This window comes from Syngnathus typhle, linkage group LG4 (genome assembly GCF_033458585.1).
Source record: "Syngnathus typhle isolate RoL2023-S1 ecotype Sweden linkage group LG4, RoL_Styp_1.0, whole genome shotgun sequence".
Lineage (NCBI taxonomy): Eukaryota > Metazoa > Chordata > Actinopteri > Syngnathiformes > Syngnathidae > Syngnathus > Syngnathus typhle.
This window is the reverse complement of record NC_083741.1, coordinates 3,614,324-3,634,382: the sequence shown is the minus strand read 5'-3', so window position 1 is coordinate 3,634,382 and position 20,059 is coordinate 3,614,324. Positions and strand designations below refer to the sequence as shown.

Genomic DNA, 20,059 nt, shown 5'->3' with positions numbered 1-20,059 from the left:
AACATCGCTGAGAAATTTCAATCCGGGTTTCGCTCTGGCCACAGCACTGAGACAGCACTTGTTAGGGTCACCAACGACCTTCTCATGGCTGCCGATGCAGGCTCCCCGTCACTTCTCATCCTGTTGGATCTGTCCGCTGCATTTGACACTGTCCACCACAATATCTTCCTTAACCAACTTCACTCCACTGGATTCTCTGGCACTGCTCTAACCTGGCTTCAGTCCTACCTCTCAAACCGGACCGAGTACGTTTCCCTGGGGGGGAAAAGATCCGACACTCACACTGTCACCTCCAGTGTGTCCCCCAGGGATCTGTACTCGGTCCTACCCTCTTCACTCTCTACATACTACCCCTCGGCAATATAATCAGGAAGTTCTGCATCTCATTTCATTGTTATGCGGACGACACCCAGCTATACCTCAAACTTGACCCCCCGCCCTCCATAACCCAGCCTTCTCCATCTCCCTCATCCATCCTCTCCCTGTGTATGGAGGAGATAAAGGCGTGGATGAATCTCAGCTTCCTGCAAGTTAATAGTGACAAAACCCAAGCCATGTTAATTGGCACTCCCCATCAGATCCATACCTGCCCAATAACAAGCATCTTATTCGCCGGTCTCACTATTCCCCTCTCAGCCACTGATACGAACCTGGGTGTGAAACTGGACCCTCAACTCAACCTTGAGTCACACGTAAAACACATCTGCAAAACCTCCTTCTTCCACCTCAGAAATATCTCCAAACTCCGCCCCACACTTACCCTGACGGATGCTGAGAAACTTGTCCACGCCTTTGTCTCCTCAAGGCTAGACTATTGTAACGCACTCCTCATTGGGATCCCTAGCAAGAGCCTCCAGAGGCTTCAGTACATTCAAAACAGTGCTGCTAGGATCCTGATGAGGGTGCGGAAAAGCAATCACATCACACCCATCCTCCGTTCTCTGCACTGGCTCCCCATCAAATTCCGAGTTGATTATAAGATCGCCCTCCTCACTCACCATTGTATCCTCGGACATGCTCCCCCATACCTCAAAGAACTCCTTGCCCCAAAACCTGCCACCCGAAGCCTCCGCTCATCCAATTCACACCTTCTCCACGTTCCTAAAACCAAGCTGCGCACCATGGGCGACCGGGCCTTCTGGCATACAGCCTACACTGTGGAACTCCTTCCCCGACCACCTAAGAGCACCCCAATCCACTTAGCATTTCCGTAATTTCTCTCATATCTTGGTTGTCGTCCAGGTGTTTTAAACTTGTCCTTGTTTTGTTTTCTTGTTTTTTTTATCTGCCATGTGGCACTTTGGGATTCCCCCGAATGTAAAGTGCGTTATAAATATAATTTATTATTATTATTATTATTATTATTATTATTATTATTATTATATGGTCCAGACAATTATGACAATAATATTCCCATGAAACCTTAACTTTGGGTGAGGGTGGACTACCTCAAATTATACCGAATTATAGCGAAAAACCGATGTTGTACGGCGTCAGCACTATGTTGTTTTCAATAAAAACATGAAGAACTCACGTTTGCGTCAGTCAATTTTAATTTTTATAAAGGATTATTCTCATTTGATGTCTTTAAATTCATCCGCGTTCTGCCATTGAAGCGGGGTGTATTCAAAGACCAGTCGTACAGACGGAAACGTTTTGTGATCAAATCTTTCATAACGAGAATGGTTTGAGTGAATTGATTTGAATGAATAATTGAGAAGAAATTTCAGTTCTGAAGGCTCCTTTTGTCCCAAGCAAAGTGACAGATGGTGGGGAGGGGGGATAAAAATTGTAAAATCAATTCACTCAAATTATTCTCGTTATGAAAGATTTGATCACAAAACGTGTGTGGCTTTTTCTTAAATGAACACGTTTGACATTGCTATCGTGTCAGCTTTTAATTATATTGCGCTGTCATGTTAAAGCAAATTAATAAATGCAACAATATTCATTTGGTTTGAAAATACCTTCGCTTTCCAAATAAGGGGTCGTCACTAATTATTTGTGTTTAGATAAATGTCTGAGCTATAATGGTGTAATTAATGATTAAAACTTGAAAGTATCTGTTTATTGTATTCGTTTATATGTTTAATAAAGACAAAGCCATCACAAAACTGTTGTAATTATTTAGATTTTGATCTAAATTAGCCTTGAATAAAGACTAAGCAGTCACATGAATTAACATAAAAAATGGACAGCCGGACTCGGACTCATGGTCAAGAGGGCGGACTCGGACTCGGTGCAAAAATCCACAGCCCTGACTCAAACCCCTAAGCACAGGAAATATACTTAACTGCACTATTAAGTGTGACCTCATATACCACATTTATATTCTAAAGATGGAAATTGACAAACACAAAAGTGTCTGCCGCACGGCAATGGTTTCCGCCTTTCACTCAATGCCTCCTGCAGCAGGGATACCTACTTGGTACAACACCGGCCATACTCTGTTGTGAGCTCGACGATTCACATGCATTTGCAGTGCACCTTTATGTTTCCGAGTTTCTATCGATAGTCTTTGGAGACATACTCTACTACACTACTTGTTTCTACACTGCTAACGTGCCGAGACGAACAGGGAATGGCAGAGCAAAAGGCGGGATGGAGGGGCGTGGGTAGTGCGTCGGTTCGGAAGTCGGAAATTGGTTCGTGAGTAGATGCAAATTATTTGAGAGGCTCCGGTTCGTATCTCGGAAAGTTCATAAGTATAGGCGTTCGTCAGTAGATGCACCACAGTATCTTTACAACAGAATTGATTAAACAGTCGGATTTTTTTTTTTTTACACAATTCTAAAAAAAGGTATTAACCCGTAAAGCAGGGGTGTCCAAACCTTTTGCATGGAGGGCCAGATTTGATAAAGTGAAGGGGCCCGGGGGCCAATAGTTTTTCAGACATTTTTTAACTACAGAAATGTCATGCAAATACACACTGTTATGAAACAATTTCATTGTCCCAATTGTCTTTATTTTTTAAATGTCAAAATAACCAAATATAAACCAGTGTGAACAATTCTAAAAACACAAATTCTGCCTTTCATTCATATCCGAAGAGTCAGATAACATTGAACAAACTATATGAAATACCTTAATTTTACAAGAGTTTAAAATTATTTTTGCCTCATGAACATTTTAAACAGGAGTTATAAGTAATGCAAAGTTGTCTGTTATTATTAAAACAAGTGAATTTTGCTCTTGTCATTTACAATATTTTTCAGAAAGTAATACCGTATTTTCCGGACTATAAGGCGCACCTTCAATGAATGGCCCATTTTAAAACTTTCTCCTTATATAAGGCGCACTAATGCATCATGTCAGATCTTTAATCCAAATCAATTCATTCTCCATTTTATCTTTTTTATTTCAACTTCAGACGCAACAAATTACTTTATAATCACAAAATAATGATCTATAGTCTTTTCGATTCATGATTCATAGTCTTCAGCGGGCCACTTATGATTGATTTCATCACACAATGCTTCGGGCCAGTTAAAGCTAAGATTTTGGTCCATATATAAGGCGCACTGGACTATAAGGCGCACTGTCAGCTTTTGAGAAAATGTTAGGTTTTTAGGTGCGCCTTATAGTCCGGAAAATACGGTAATTTTTTTCACGTCTACAGGTTCATACCATCAACAGTATTAACATGGCTACTTCGTAATATTTAATATTAAGTAATTTTTACTTTTGATTTACTTTTGACTCACAGCCCCACGTAATGAATCGCTGTTGTGATGCCAGTTCAGCTTGGAGCTGCTTCACTTTATTAGTGCGGTCACTCCCTGTTAGCTTGTCGTATGTGTTAGCATGTTTAGGCTGATGGTGTCTCTTTAGGTTGAAATCCTTAAACAAGGCAAACGTCTCTTTACAAATTATACAGACACAATTGCCTTGATTTTCAGCGAAGAAGTAATTTAATTCTCATTTCTCTTGAAAGCAACGGCCTTCAATGTCAACTTTCTTCGTTTTCTTTGCAGTTATCATGGCAGAAATGAGCGTGGGGGTGGTGCTGCAAACTTTTGGTAATAGGAGGAATTATAGTTTCAAGTTTCATGATTTTTTTTAATTCAGTTTGACAGTGCAGGCGGGCCATAAATAATACATTAATAAGACAGAAGCTACGGGCCAAATGAAATCTGACCGGGGGCCGAATTTGGCCCGCGGGCTGGACTTTGGAAATGATTGCTGTAAAGAAAAAGCCTAAAAAAAGTATCTAATAGTCAGCATTATCAGCACGGTATACTTTCATACATATCAATTAAAGACACTTTTAACATAATCTGTGATTTGCTTTACTTTATCCATTTCAAAATTAATCAATCGTGCTGTCTGTTTATTGCAGATCAAATAATTTCTACTTGGCGATGCTGCTCTTTATGCTCTTTTTGTGTATGCTGCCCACAATATTTGCCATTGTAAGATACCGACCATCACAGCACTGTGGACCATTTAGGTAAGACGAACCCTCTTCATGGGTAGCACGCTGGGGCACTGATTTGCATGTCTGCCTCACAGTCCAGAGGTGCAGTGTTCGGTTCTGGCTGCTTCCTGTGTGGAATTTGCATACTTTCGTGCCTACGTGGGTTTGCTCCCGGTACTCCTGTTTACTCCCACCAAAACTTACATGGTAGGCTGATTGACCACTCCAAATTTTCTGAATGTGTGATTGTGTGTGTGTGAGTAGGTGTTTGTCTATAAGTGCTCTGCAATTGGCTGGCAAACAGTTCAGGGTCTACTCCGCCTGGCACCCAAAGACTGCTGGGATAGGCCCCAGCACGACCATGAGACTTACGAAGAAAAGCTATTAAGAAAATGAATGAATAAATGAACCCTCTTCATTGTCATAGTTGAATTCCCCAAATTTAGTCACTGGATTCAACCCATCAGTATAGTGACAAAACATGGGATTCTCACGTTGGCAGGCATTGTTCTAAACCAATTGGCCACAGTTGACAAATGGCATTTTTTGACACAATACAGTGTCTACTGTATCTCATAATTGTTAAAGTACCTGGGTCTTTTTTCACCTGCGTTAACTCACTGAAATTAGTTTCAATGCGTTTTTTTGTTGCTGATTATCCAGTACATGTCTTGTGATTCTCATTACGGCAGGGATTTAAGGATGATAACATCTTATCTTGTTTCATTGTGTGATAATCAAAGAATAAAAATATTTTGCAGTGGTCAAGAGAAAATCTATGACATCATATCTGAAACGGTGGCCAGCGACTTTCCCCTGTGGTTCAGTAAAGTGATGAGTTACATCACCAGCCCTGTTGTAGTGTTGCCAGCACTACTTCTTCTCTTGTAAGACCATACACTCGCACGCACATGCAGTCTCTCTCTCTCTCACTCTCACTCTCACACACTCTCACACACTCTCTCTCCCTCTCTCTCTCTCTCTCCCTCTCTCTCTCTCTCTCTCTCTCTCTCTCTCTCTCTCTCTCTCTCTCTCTCTCTCTCTCTCTCTCTCTCTCTCTCTCTCTCTCTCTCGCTCTCTCTCTCTCTCTCTCTCTCTCTCTCTCTCGCTCGCTCTCTCTCTCTCTCTCTCTCTCTCACTCACTCACTCACTCACTCACTCACTCACTCACTCACTCACTCTCATTCATACGCACGCACACACACTTGTACTCCCACACACACAGTGTAACCCTTACTATGACTTACATCTTTTGTGTTTTAGCATGCTGATATACTATCTCCAGGCCATTGCCAGATCTCTGAAATTCACCAACAACCAGTTGATGATGCAGCTCCAGACAGTGAGTTTCAAACAGACTATTAATTGACAATATGAAGCTTTTAAAGCTAAAAATCCTTGATTTGAAGTCATTGCAACATTTTTTTGCTTGGTTTGCTCTTGGTTCTTTACATTTGAGTAGCAAATTTAATTCAGGTGTGTTTGAACTGCTACATAATGTATTTACAAACCATAAACTGCTTTGAGTCCAGCAATGGTGTGAATGCTGTACAGCATGAACATGTTGTTCTACGCCAAAACCTTATTATTAATCTCACCAGTTTTTCCATTTTATCAGTTTTTCTGCATTCAGCAACTTTCACATCTCAACTATTCGAAAATTTCAAAAATTCAGGACAGCTGAGGTAATATTTTCTAATTTTTCAATATTTCTTTTCACAGAATTTCCCATTTCCACCCCAAAAATTAACCCGATCAAAATATATTCAAGTAAATATGGAATTTAACAAATTAAATTCATCTCCATCATTTCTATCCAAAATTTATATTGTTCAGTAAATTTAGAATCCCTTGGGAACTATTTTCAACATAACATGAATTTTCACATTCCCCACAATACACATTTTCACAGAATATCTAATGCCGGTTATTACTTCAATGTAGATTCTCAATCTTATTCTCACCTACAGAAAACAATTACCTGCCATATCTCGGCAATGGTCTATTTACATACGATGGCCACCTCACCCTGGCCACAAACCTCACACTGTAAAAAATGAGTTTTTGGTCAAAATGAAAGCAGACATGTGTATGTACTATATTTACAGTATTTTTAAAGTCAACAATTGACTTACCTTGCTAAGGAAAAAAAAGTTACAAACAGCAACTGAAAATTGTTCCTGAAGTCTTACACGTTAAACAAACACCTCATGTCTACCAGCGTGGAAAGACGAGCGCCGATTGTGAAGGTGAGGGTCGGAAATTAGAGCTCACAAGGCTGTAACACCAGAGTTGTGTGGTCCCTGTGCTTCCCAGCCTTATAAATGTACAATAACATGCGACAATAGTGTTTACATGAGTACCGTTTTTTTCCATGTATAATGCACAAAATTTTACTAATTTATTGTCCTAAAATCTGGGGTGCGCATTATGCATGGGTACAACAATTTTTGAAGAAAATCTCCCTCGAAATAAAACTTGAAATCACCTTTCTTCTTGTTTGTTGTCAATCGCGCATCGCATTCAGCCATCCTGCCCAACACACTTAGTTAGTAAAATTCATAATTGACGACACATCGTTTGATGCGATGATGCAATCCTTGATGGTGTGTTATTGTCAAATATTGTTTGTTTTTTAATCTCCATCGCAAACTGGATATCATACGGAGGCCGCCATTACAGATGCGCAGAACGGATGCGCAAGACACGTCAGCTATATACAGAGCGAGAGTTCCGTTCTCTACCTAAATGCGTATTACAGGTAATATTTTATTTCACACTTTGCCTTGTTCCTTTCTTCTCTGCTGTTCACTTCAAACACGCTCCATACGAACACAATGCTCTCGTATCAGACGCTTGCTCGATCACCTGCTCGTTTGCTGTAACAATGTACCCTACACAAATCCGAAACATTTCTTCGCTATCGAGTTTGCTAGCGCATGCGCAGTGATACCGACCGGCAGAACAACATCCGGTTGTTGTTTTTTCTGAAATGATTTTACGTTTACGGACTTAAGTAAGAGTCAAAATTTGGGTGCGTATTATACATGGGTCCAGCATCGACATGCCATTTTTAGGGTGCCTTTCATGCATGGGGGCGTATTATACATGGAAAATTATGGTATATAAGCAATAATATTATCAAACCATCTGTGCACTCTAAATCATTAAATCCATCGATCAAATTCCTCGTCCTTTGTCAACAACGCCGCGCGTGCGCCCTGACGTCAGCCTCGTCGTTATTCCACAGGTCTAGTATATAACTATATTGTAGCGTTAACAAAGTACAAGGAAAGACGTGGGTTTGGGAAACGGCTCTTTATTTAACAAAACAAACTTCCAGGCTGTCACGTGCTGGCGCCACCTGTGACAGGACCACGCCGCGCCTGTCAGTGGAATCGCCACCACCTGCCACGGGCTCATGGACAGCGCTACATCAGCGCCGCCAGTGCAGACCCGAGTGTCAGTCTGTCCCGTGATGCTGCTTCGCTCATCTGTCCCTGAGAAACTGACTCAATTAACAATTCAGAAATCCCGCGGAATTGCTTGTTCCGCCCAGCCAGATCGCCGCTCCAGCGCCAGCTGTTCCCATATTACCCCCCCCCAACAAAAAAGTCTCTGTCGCTACGCACTTGGCTGTACTGTCCGATCCCTAACAGTACAGACTGACCAACGCTATGCAGCTAGCGAATGACGAGACGGCATTGAGCCGACTGGAGCGAGCCGAGACCGCAATCAGCAGGCTGTCCGCCGACATCCAGAATCTGATCGGGGTTGGTCAACAACGACAGCTACAGCAGCAGGAGATGGCCCAAGTCATCCAGAGACTGTCGGCGGTTGCGTCCCCGGCTGTCACGGCACCCCCGCACCGGCCGTCAACCAAGGCCAGGAGGCTCGTTGACGTCCCGGAGCCCCGCCTCGGCAACATCGAGAAGTTCAACGGAGATCATGTGAGGGGATTCGTGTCATGACAGTATGCGCAGAACGGATGCGCAAGACACGTCAGCTATATAAAGAGAGAGAGTAAAGTTCTCTATCTATTAGTTTCAATTCACAGTTTCAAAGTCAAAGTCTGCTTTATTGTCAACATCTTCACATGCCGAGACACACAAAGACATCGAAATTACGTTTTCCCTATCCCGCGGTGACAAGACATATTACACGACAGACACACAAGTAAACAACGCAATATAAAAAACAAGAAGGCACAAACAATAAATAAGAGTAACAATAAATAATAAATAAATAGATAACACAACGAATAAAAGCCAGTGTGCATACAGACAGTAAAAGTACAGGACGCTACGCAGAACGGGGAAGCAAGTTCAGGATCCTGACTGCCTGGAGTATGAAGCTGTTTGAGAGTCTGGTGGTGCGCGAGCGCAGGCTTCTGTACCTCTTCCCAGAGGGCAGAAGCTCGAACAAAGAGTGAGCGGGGTGACTCACATCACTCACAATCGTGGTCGCCTTGCGGGTGAGATGGGAGGTGTAAATGTCCTTCAAGGAGGGGAGCGAAGCACCAATAATCTTACCAGCTGTGTTCACTATGCGCTGCAGGGCCTTCAAGTTGTAGTCAGTGCAGCCGTTACTGCTGTTACTTAGCAGTTTCTATCAGCAAATAACAAAATGCGTATTACAGGTAATATTTTATTTCACAACACTTTGCCTTGTTCCTTTCCTCTCTGCTGTGCACTTCAAACACGCTCTATACGAACACAATGCTCTCTTATCAGACGCTTGCTCGATCACCTGCTCGTTTGTTGTCACAATGCCCTAAGTGTGAGTGCCGATCATGGTCCTAATGTATAGGGGCGAGTTCCCCACCTGTTCCTAGTGCCATCTGCACCCGTACTTTAAGGCACAGTTTATGCCCATGTGTCTCCAATAAACTCAACTGAATGAACCCAACTCTGTGTTTAAAACCAGTGAATGAATGAAATATGTACTGTACATTTGAAAGAGGTTGAGAAAAATAGAAAATATCTAACAGTAACTTTCTGATCCATTTAGGAGCGTACGGATGATAAAAAGAAAGTCTTTCAAATGGCTGCAGGTAGGTGAATTTGTGGAGTGCTTTCTCTCAATGGTTACGTTTACATGGAAATTTTCTTTAATTTGATCAGTTTGGATTAAATTTATGATTGGATACACTGTTTTCATGGACACTAAAAATATTGATCCAATTAGGACTTACTGTCACGGATACGGAGTGGAAATGGAGTAGGGTGACCAAGTGCAGCTTGGACCAGGGTTTATTGGCGGAACTCAAAATACAGACTCTGTAAACTGACATAACTCACTAACACCAACAACAGGTCTGACTCAAAAAGACATGAAACATAAAGACAGGGTGACATTACCAATGACAGCAACAATGATCCGACAGGGAGTGATACACAGACAGGACTTAAATACGCGACAGGTAACAAGAGGCAGGTGAGAATGATCACACTAATCATGGGCACACAGGCAGGGTGGGGCGAGCACACAGACAGAAACCACGGGCATGAGCACGCAGGAGGGGAGGGGCGAGCACCCAGACATGATCGGGGACGAGTCGTGACACTTGCATGTTCATGGATCACACTTTCAATCAGAAGAAATCATTTTGATATACGCAGATTGACGAAATGCTGCGGGAATAGTAGAAGAGCCCGCAACCCTCATGAGGATAAGCCGTTCAGATAATGGGTGGATAGATTTATAGTTGTAGAAGAAACCATAGCGTCTTCCATGTCAACAAAACAACGCTTTGTCCGTTTTACTTTAAACATTAGCGTTATCTCGGCTAGTTTTCTCGTTTGCGTTATGTCAAGTTAACGATTCCTATTAGCGCTGCAGTTTATCCTCCAGACTGCACTTTTGTATTTGCCAGTGTTGATTTTTAAGATAGAAGGCCGGCTGTACATTCTTCTGCATGCAATGATGAACCAAGGAAGAGGCAGTTTATGGGAATAAGAGAATCGCGTACGGTAAAGGCAGTTTGTTCCAACATTTTGCTATGAGTGTTTTCATGTGCGTTAATCAATCGACATAAACCACCCCTCTCATTCGGAATAAATTTTGTCCGTAATGGGCTTGATTTGGTCAGAATATTCCAAATGCAGTGTGAACGTGAAACATTTTATTCCAATCAGACTTTTAATCCAAATAAATAACTGAATAAACATAGCCACTGACACTGTAATGTTTAACCATTTCTCAGCAAGACTTCAGACTCCAGGAGAAGAAGTGGGGGATCAAAAAACAGATGAACAGGAGAGTGACATCACAAGCCAGGATCCCTCCATCCAAACCTCCTCCCCACAGCGGAACAGCAGCATCACAAACCTCCATACTCCTGGTCCGTGCAGTAACAGTATACGTACAATTACGCAGTCTGCCTCTCGGGGAGAACTGAACAGACCTGTGGCTGGATCCTCCAGAAGTCCTGCAGCAATCCCTAAACATAATAGGTGATTGTTGTGTTGTGTGTCAAAAGAACACATTTCGACTGTATTGTGCAGTACAACATTGCCAAGGGAGGGGCCAAAGGGGTCGGATGCATTGTGAGCTGGTGTGCGAGGAAGAAAAGTTCCGACTAGACATAGTCGGACTTGCCTCCACCAACAGTTTGGGGACCGGTACAAGCCCTGTCGAGAGGGGCTGGACTCTCTTCCACTCTGGAGTTGCCCACGGTGAGAGGCGTCGAGCAGGTGTGGGTATACTTATCGCCCCCCAGCTGGGTGCCTACACATTGGGGTTCACCCCAGTGAACGAGAGGGTAGCCTCCTTCCGACTTCGGGTGGGGGGACGGGTCCTGACTGCTGTTTGTGTCTATGCACCAAACAGCATCTCAGAGTACCCACCCTTCTTGGAGTCCCTGGAGGAAGTGCTGGAGAGCGCTCCTTCTGGGGACTCCATCGTTCTACTGGGTGACTTCAATGCTCACGTGGGCAATGACAGTGAGACCTGGAAGTACGTGATTGGGAGGAACGGCCCCCCCGATCTGAACCCGAGCGGTGTTCAATTATTGGAATTCTGTGCTCGACACGGATTGTCAATAATGAACACCAAGTTCAAGCATAAGGATGTCCATGTGTGCACTTGGCACCAGGACACCCTAGGCCGCAGTTCGATGACCGACTTTGTAGTCGTGTCATCGGATTTGCGGCTGCATGTTTTGGATACTCGGGTGAAGAGAGGGGCGGAATTGTCAACTGATCACCACCTGGTGGTGGGGAGGCGCCGATGGTGGGGGAAGATGCCGGTCCGACCTGGCAGGCCCAAACGTACTGTGACATAACGCAGCTGGGAACGTCTGGCAGAATCACCTGTCAGGAAGAGCTTCAACTCCCACCTCTGGCAGAGCTTTTCCCACGTCCCGGAGGAGGCGGGGACATTGAGTCCAAGTGGACCATGTTCCGCGCCTCCATTGTTGAGGCAGCCGACCAGAGCTGTGGCCGTAAGGTGGTTGGTGCCTGTCTTGGCGGCAATTCCCGAAACCGCTGGTAGACACTGGCAGTAAGGGATGCCGTCAAGCTGAAGTAGGAGTCCTATCGGGCCATTTTTGCCTGCGGGACTCCGGAGGCAGCTGACAGGTACCAGATGGCCAAGCGGAACGAGCCAAAAACCCGGGCATGGGAGGAGTTTGGTGAGGCCATGGAAAATGACTTCCGGACGGCTTCGAGGAAATTCTGGTCCACCATCCGGCGTCTCAGGAGGGTGGAGCAGTGCACCGTCAACACTGTTTACAGCGGAGATGGCATGCTACTGACCTCGACTCGGGATGTCGTGAGTCGGTGGAGAGAATACTTTGAAGACCACCTCAATTCCACCTACACGCCTTCCATTGTGGAAGCAGGGCCTGGAGACTCTGAGGCGGACTCTCCAATCTCTGGGGTTGAAGTCACTGAGGTAGTTAAAAAACTCCTCGGTGACAGGGCCCCAGGGGCGGATGAGATCCGCCCGGAGTTCTTAAAGGTTCTGGATGTTGTGGGGCTAACATGGCTGACACGCCTCTACAACATTGCTTGGACATCGGGGACTGTGCCTCTGGATTGGCAGACTGGGGTGGTGGTTCTCCTCTTTAAGAAGGGGGACCGGAGGGTGTGTTCCAATTACAGGGGAATCACACTCCTCAGACTCCCTGGTAAGGTCTATTCAGGGGTGCTGGAGAGGAGGATCCATCGGATTCAGAAGGAGCACCACCTCCAAATCCGAGTCCATGGTCCTCGGTCGGAAAAGGGTGGAATGCCCTCTCCGGATCGGGTATGAGATCCTGCCCCAAGCGGAGGAGTTCAAGTATCTTGGGGTCTTGTTCATGAGTGAGGGCAGGATGGAGCACGAGATTGACAGGCGGATCGGTGCAGCGTCGGCATTAATGCGGACTCTGTACCGGTCCGTGAGCCAAAAGGCAAAGCTCTCAATTTACCGGTCGATTTACGCTCCTACCCTCACCTATGGTCACGAGCTATGGGTCGTGACCAAAAGAACGACATCCCGGATACGAGCGGCTGAAATTAGTTTCCTCCGCAGGGTGTATCCCTTAGAGATAAGGTGAGAAGCTCGGTCATCCAGGAGAGACTCGGAGTAGAGCCGCTGCTCCTCCACGTTGAGAGAAGCCAGATGAGGTGGCTTTCATCGGGATGGCTCCTGGACGCCTCCCTGGGGAGGTGTTCCAGGCATGTCCCACCGGTAGGAGACCCCGTGGACGACCCAGGACGCGCTGGAGAGACTATGTCTCTTGGCTGGCCTGGGAATGCCTTGGGATTAGGGGTGTCACGATACATCGATATACATCGATTAATTGATATAATGCTCTACGATTTATTGGCATCGATGCTAAACGTAAACATCGATTTATATCGCCGTGTTTGACTTCGGACATTAGACGCGACTTTATTTTGAAATCCAGTTCATTGTTGCTTGCTTCCTCTTTCCGGGAGCAGGGAGCAGTGCGCGGCATTGTGTTGTGAGCAGAGCAGGCACGTGAAAGGGGAGTCGACAACTAGTACGCGGCTCCTGGGCTGGTGCTATGGCTAGTGTCTAAAAAGACGAGGAAATTTGCTCCCCTTTAGGCTTCAAGTCATTCGTTTGGAAGCACTTTGGATTCCAAAGAAAAGATGGCTCAACCGACAAGACACGTGCAGTTTGTAAATCCTGCCATGCTGTGATCAAATATTCAGGGAGCACAAATCTCGCCGCACATTTAAAGAAAAAACACGACATCAGAGTTCAGTGTTAAAATAAGCGCTTTGTATACTGCAATACTCTTGTAATTTCCTAAATAAAGAGTTTGCAGTACTTTGTTGATTTTGCGTATGAATTGTTATAAATCAGGATATTGTTCTATATTTTTTATTTAAAAAAAAATCGATCGTAGAGCACTATATCGCGATATATCGTGAATGAATCGCAGCAGGCTTTAAGATATCGGCAAATATCGTATCGTAGTTCTTTGTATCGATATTATATCGTATCGTGACAAAACCCGCGATTTACACCCCTACTTGGGATACCCCGGGATGAGCTGGATGAAGTGGCTGGGGAGAGGGAAGTCTGGCAGTCCCTCCTAAAGGTGCTGTTCCCGCGACCTGACCCTGGATAAGCAGAAGAAAATGGATGGATGGATGGATGCCTCAGAGATTTTTTGGGTGGAGTGAATCTGCTGCAAAATCAAAACCTTTTGACCTCTCGCGGGTGGTTCTGGAATGTATCCCCATGATGAATGGGATTCGCTGTATTATTATTACTACTACTACTATTATTATTATTATTATTATTATTATTGTTATTATTATTATTATGTGCTTGCATGTGTGTATTTATATAGTACCGTTTTTTCCGTGTATAATGCGCCCCCATGTATAATACGCACCCTGAAAATGGCATGCTGATGCTGGAAAAAAGCTTGTACCCATGTATAATACGCACCCAATTTTATGAATTTAAAAAAAGTTTTTTTTATTTTATTTTTATTTTTTATAGTCTTTGGTATGGTCTTAACTAGGCTGGATGTAATTTTTTTTGTTGGCGTTGATTTCTCCGACTGCCCGTAAACGCACCACCGCGCTCCGTGCGCGCATGTGAAAAAGGCGTGCGGACGTGAAAAAGGCGGCTCTGTATGGGAGAGACGTTGAAGAGGAATAAAAACACCCTTGGAAAGCAAAACTTGCCCCTCGTCGTGACTCGGAGCCGCAACAAATGTTTCGGATTTGTGTTGTAGGGTACATTGTGACAGACAGCAAACGAGCAGGTGATCGAGCAAGCGTCTGATACGAGAGCATTGCGGTCGTATGGAGCGTGTTTGAAGTGAACAGCAGAGACGAAAGGAACAAGGCAAAGTGTTGTGAAATAAAATATTACCTATAATACACATTTTGTTATTTGTTGATTGAAACTGCTAATTAAACTGTGAATTCAAACTAATAGGAAGAAAACAACTCTCGCTCTTTATATAGCTGACGTGTCTTGCGCATCCGTTCTGCGCATCGGATCCATAGTGCGCATGCGCAGTCATACTGCCTCCGTATGACGTCCGGTCCGCAATGGAGATTAAAAAACAAACAATATTTGACAATAACACACCATCAAGGATTGCACCATCGCATCAAACGATGTGTCGTCAATTATGAATTTTACTGACTAAGTGTGTTCAGGATGGCTGAATGCGATGCGCGATTGACAACAAACAAGAAGAAAGGTGATTTCAAGTTTTATTTCGGGGGAGATTTGTCATGTCTCGTCCCCAGTTTTGCTATGTGTCTAGGTTGCCATAGTTTCTGTTCGCGTCGCCCCTCTCTTCCTGTGTCACCTCAATCGATGTAACGTGTTTTGTATTTAAGTCCTGTCTGCCCCTCGCTCACCGTCGGATCATTGCATGTGTTACTGTCATGATGTGGTTTCTGTTCCTGTCTTTGGTAATGTCACCCTGTCTTTTTGTTCCACGACTTTGTCGGTCAGTCCTGTTGTTGGTTTTGTTGTACCATGACTTTCTTTAGAAAAAAAAATAAAATACCGTTTTTTTCCGTGTATAGTGCGCCCCCATGTATAATACGCACCCTAAAAATGGCATGCTGATGCTGGAAAAAAGCCTGTACCCATGTATAATACGCACCCAATTTTTATGAATTTTTAAAAAAATTGTATTTTATTTTTTTCAAGTCCCAATGATCGTCACACACGCAGGGAGGCAATGGGTCCCATTTTTATAGTCTTTGGTATGGTCTTAACTAGGCTGGATGTAATTTTTTTTGTTGCCGTTGATTTCTCCGACTGCCCATAAACGCACCACCGCGCTCCGTGCACGCACGGGAAAGAGGCGGCTCTGTATGGGCGAGACGTTGAAGAGGAATAAAAACACCCTTGGAAACCAAAACATGCCCCTCGTCGTGACTCGGAGCCGCAACAAATGTTTCGGATTTGTGTAGGGTACATTGTGACAGACAGCAAACGAGCAGGTGATCGAGCAAGCGTCTGATACGAGAGCATTGCGGTCGCATGGAGCGTGTTTGAAGTGAACAGCAGAGAAGAAAGGAACAAGGCAAAGTGTTGTGAAATAAAATGCACAGAACGAATACGCAAGACACGTCAGCTATATAAAGTGCGAGAGTTGTTTTCTTCCTATTAGTTTCAATTCTCAGTTTAATTAGCAGTTTCAATCAGCAAATAACAAAATGCGTATTACAGATAATATTTTATTTCACAACACTTTGCCTTGTTCCTTTGGTCTCTGCTGTTCATCCTAAAACACAAAGGCGCTCTTTAAGCAATGCGACAGTGAGCGCCCGGCGCGCTGCGGTTGCGCGACCGCACCAAATTAAGCTCCCTGCGCAGTGCGCACTGAGGTCCACTTAAATTTTAGAAAGTACATCAGGACTTTAAAAATATCTTCTAAATTTCAGCGACGGCTCTGTCACAATAATGCGACCAGCGTGGTGCAGTTGGGCGGTAGGCGGCGCGCTACGGTTGAGCGTTCTCTCTCGCACTCTCTCTCTCGCTCTCTCTCGCTCTCGCACACACGCGCACACACGCAAACCGGATATCATACGGAGGCCGCCATTACAGATGCGCAGAACGGATGCGCAAGACACGTCAGCTATATAAAGAGCGAGAGTTCAGTTCTCTACCTAAATCCGTATTACAGGTAATATTTTATTTCACAACACTTTGCCTTGTTCCTTTCGTCTCTGCTGTTCACTTCAAACACGCTCCATACGAGCGCAATGCTCTCGTATCAGACAAGGCTTGCTCCATCACCTGCTCGTTTGCTGCCTGTCACAATGTACCCTACACAAATCCGAAACATTTGTTGCGGCTCCGAGTCACGACGAGGGGCAAGTTTTGGTTTCCAAGGGTGTTTTTATTCCTCTTCAACGTCTCGGTGGTGCGTTTATGGGCAGTCGGAGAAGTCAACGCCAACAAAAAAAATTACATCCAGCCTAGTTAAGACCATACCAAAGACTATAAAAATGGGACCCATTGCCTCCCTGTGTGTGTGATGATCATTGGGACTTAAAAAAAAAGAAAAAAAAAAAAAAAAGAACAAATTTTTTGTACCCATGTATAATGCGCACCCCAGATTTTAGGACAATAAAGTAGTTAAATTTTGCGCACTATACACGGAAAAAAACGGTAAAACATTTTTGTACCCATGTATAATGCGCACCCCAGATTTTAGGACAATAAATTAGTTACATTTTGCGCACTATACACGGACAAAAACGGTATATATAATAATGAGAAACAATACATAATCTAAAATTAGGAGAAACAGTAAATTATAGAAAATACCGTTTTTTTCCGTGTATAGTGCGCAAAATTTAACTAATTTATTGTCCTAAAATCTGGGGTGCGCATTATACATGGGTACAAAAAAAAAAAAAAAAAAAATTTTTTTTTTTTAATTTTTTTTTTTTTTTTTTAAGTCCCAATGATCGTCACACACGCAGGGAGGCAATGGGTCCCATTTTTATAGTCTTTGGTATGGTCTTAACTAGGCTGGATGTAATTTTTTTTGTTGGCGTTGATTTCTCCGACTGCCCGTAAACGCACCACCGCGCTTCGTGCGCGCACGGGACAGCAAACGAGCAGGTGATCGAGCAAGCGTCTGATACGAGAGCATTGCGGTCGCATGGAGCGTGTTTGAAGTGAACAGCAGAGAAGAAAGGAACAAGGCAAAGTGTTGTGAAATAAAATGCACAGAACGGATGCGCAAGACACGTCAGCTATATAAAGAGCGAGAGTTGTTTTCTTCCTATTAGTTTCAATTCACAGTTTAATTAGCAGTTTCAATCAGCAAATAACAAAATGCGTATTACAGGTAATATTTTATTTCACAACACTTTGCCTTGTTCCTTTGGTCTCTGCTGTTCATCCTAAAACACAAAGGCGCTCTTTAAGCAATGCGACAGTGAGCGCCCGGCGCGCTGCGGTTGCGCGACCGCACCAAATTAAGCTCCCTGCGCAGTGCGCACTGAGGTCCACTTAAATTTTAGAAAGTACATCAGGACTTTAAAAATATCTTCTAAATTTCAGCGACGGCTCTGTCACAATAATCGACCAGCCCGGTGCAGTTGGGCGGTCGGCGGCGCGCTACGGTTGAGCGTTCTCTCGCACGCTCTCTCTCTCGCTCTCTCTCGCTCTCGCACACACGCAAACCGGATATCATACGGAGGCCGCCATTACAGATGCGCAGAACGGATGAGCAAGACACGTCAGCTATATAAAGAGCGAGAGTTCAGTTCTCTACCTAAATCCGTATTACAGGTAATATTTTATTTCACAACACTTTGCCTTGTTCCTTTCTTCTCTGCTGTTCACTTCAAACACGCTCCATGCGCACGGAGCGCGGTGGTGCGTTTACGGGCAGTCGGAGAAATCAACGCCAACAAAAAAATTACATCCAGCCTAGTTAAGACCATACCAAAGACTATAAAAATGGGACCCATTGCCTCCCTGCGTGTGTGACGATCATTGGGACTTAAAAAAAAAAAAAAAAAAAATTAAATTTTTTTTTTTAAAAAATTCATAAAAATTGGGTGCGTATTATACATGGGTACAAGCTTTTTTCCAGCATCAGCATGCCATTTTTAGGGGTGCGTACTATACATGGGGGCGCACTATACACGGAAAAAAACGGTATATTGTTCTTTTAAATAATTTTCGAAAGTTGTGGTTTGATAGTTAGATCGTTCAATAGTTGTGGTTCATACCTGGAAAGCTAAATGTGGTGAAGTACTGTCCAAAAGTCTTGGGTCACTGGCTTAGTATTTTTCATGACCTCTTTCATACAGTAGTTACACGATTTTCAAATTTCTGCAAAAACTCACATTGACAGTATTACAATCTGATATTATGTGTTGTCATTCCTCATACCAGGCAGACTACATTTCTGGGAGGTCCAAGTGGTTCCTGCCGCTCAAAGTCTCACTACCATAAGGCGTGCAATCAACAACCCAGATATTCTGACAACATCCAATCTGATCCCCTCTACAGGAAGACCGTACGTGCTATACATCCTGTTGAACCAGCAGGTATCATTACTGCCCAGAGCTATGGGGGTCGGCATGGTCCTGCCACCCGCTACGTAATTGTCAATGAACATGAACCCAGGAAAAAGCTGCTTCGCTCGGCCACTCGTATCCCACGCCATTACTTAATGGAGGAGGAACCAGCAGAGATCCTAGAACTCTACCCATGCAACATTAAGCGCTACCCACCTCGTACCCCACACCACCAACCCCCCCCCCACAGATCTCATCTTTCCCAACAGAATTTGAATGAAGATGAGGAGGAGAAAGAGGGTAAACATAGAAGAAGGGTATTGTTAGAGAAAGCTCATAGACCCTGTTCACTATCTGACCTCCACCAGCCAGCACACTTCTACATTGGTGACAGAGTAGAGAGCCACATGTCTGTAGCTAAAGAGAGCCACGTAGGTAGAGGACGGTACAGATCCCAGGAAGAAGATGAGGTGGAGGAAGCAGATATCAGATGGAGAGGTTTAAAATCACACTCCTGGTCCCAGGATAGTATAAGAGGAGCGGAACCTCTACTGGTCCGAACCAGGCACCACATGAATTCTCCAGGAAGACCTGGTCAGTCCCCAAATAGGAGCAGGCAAATCAAATCAAAGACTAAACCAAATTTGGAGCCCACTCTGACCGAGTCTGACTCCGCCTCTCTGGGCTCAAGCAGTGATCAGCAGAACAGTGGTACAGACCAGTACATTCAGGTCATCCACAACAAGGAGCGTTATCTCAAGTCTCATACAAGGCAAGGAAAATTATCCAAAAAGAGGTTTAAACAAATCTTGGATTTAAATTCTCTGGATTCAAATGATCTTGTTTGTTCCAATGTGTAATATTTTGAACGCATACCATTGTACTATGATGCGCAAATAAGAACATTTAATAGTGTAAGTCATTAGGAATGTGATTTTTATTTTCTTGCTCCTGTAGTCTTGTATTATTATTTCATCATTGTAACATTGTGATGGCAATGAAAGCTATTGGTGTTTCAAGTGGTTAGTGTTAACATAACATCCATCTTGACTGCATGCTAACCACAAAATAAGAATCACCATTTGATATAGTCACATAGACACTGAATTAAAAATAATTCTCTTTCAAGTCTTCGGCTAGTACACAGTGTCCAATT

At 44.0% G+C, this 20,059-nt stretch overlaps 1 protein-coding gene across 1 annotated transcript in view; it reads left to right on the top strand.

The window, feature by feature from the left end:
* LOC133152994 (transmembrane channel-like protein 3) overlaps positions 1–19,821 on the top strand; it is a 122,972-nt gene extending 103,151 nt beyond the window's left edge. The window contains exons 17-22 of the mRNA XM_061277002.1: positions 4,340–4,450; positions 5,179–5,304; positions 5,681–5,759; positions 9,428–9,470; positions 10,623–10,872; positions 18,779–19,821. Of these exons, the coding sequence (XP_061132986.1) occupies positions 4,340–4,450; positions 5,179–5,304; positions 5,681–5,759; positions 9,428–9,470; positions 10,623–10,872; positions 18,779–19,763 (1,594 nt within the window). The 3' untranslated portion in view covers positions 19,764–19,821. The remainder of the gene's footprint in view (positions 1–4,339; positions 4,451–5,178; positions 5,305–5,680; positions 5,760–9,427; positions 9,471–10,622; positions 10,873–18,778) is intronic.
* Positions 19,822–20,059: the final 238 nt, after the last annotated feature.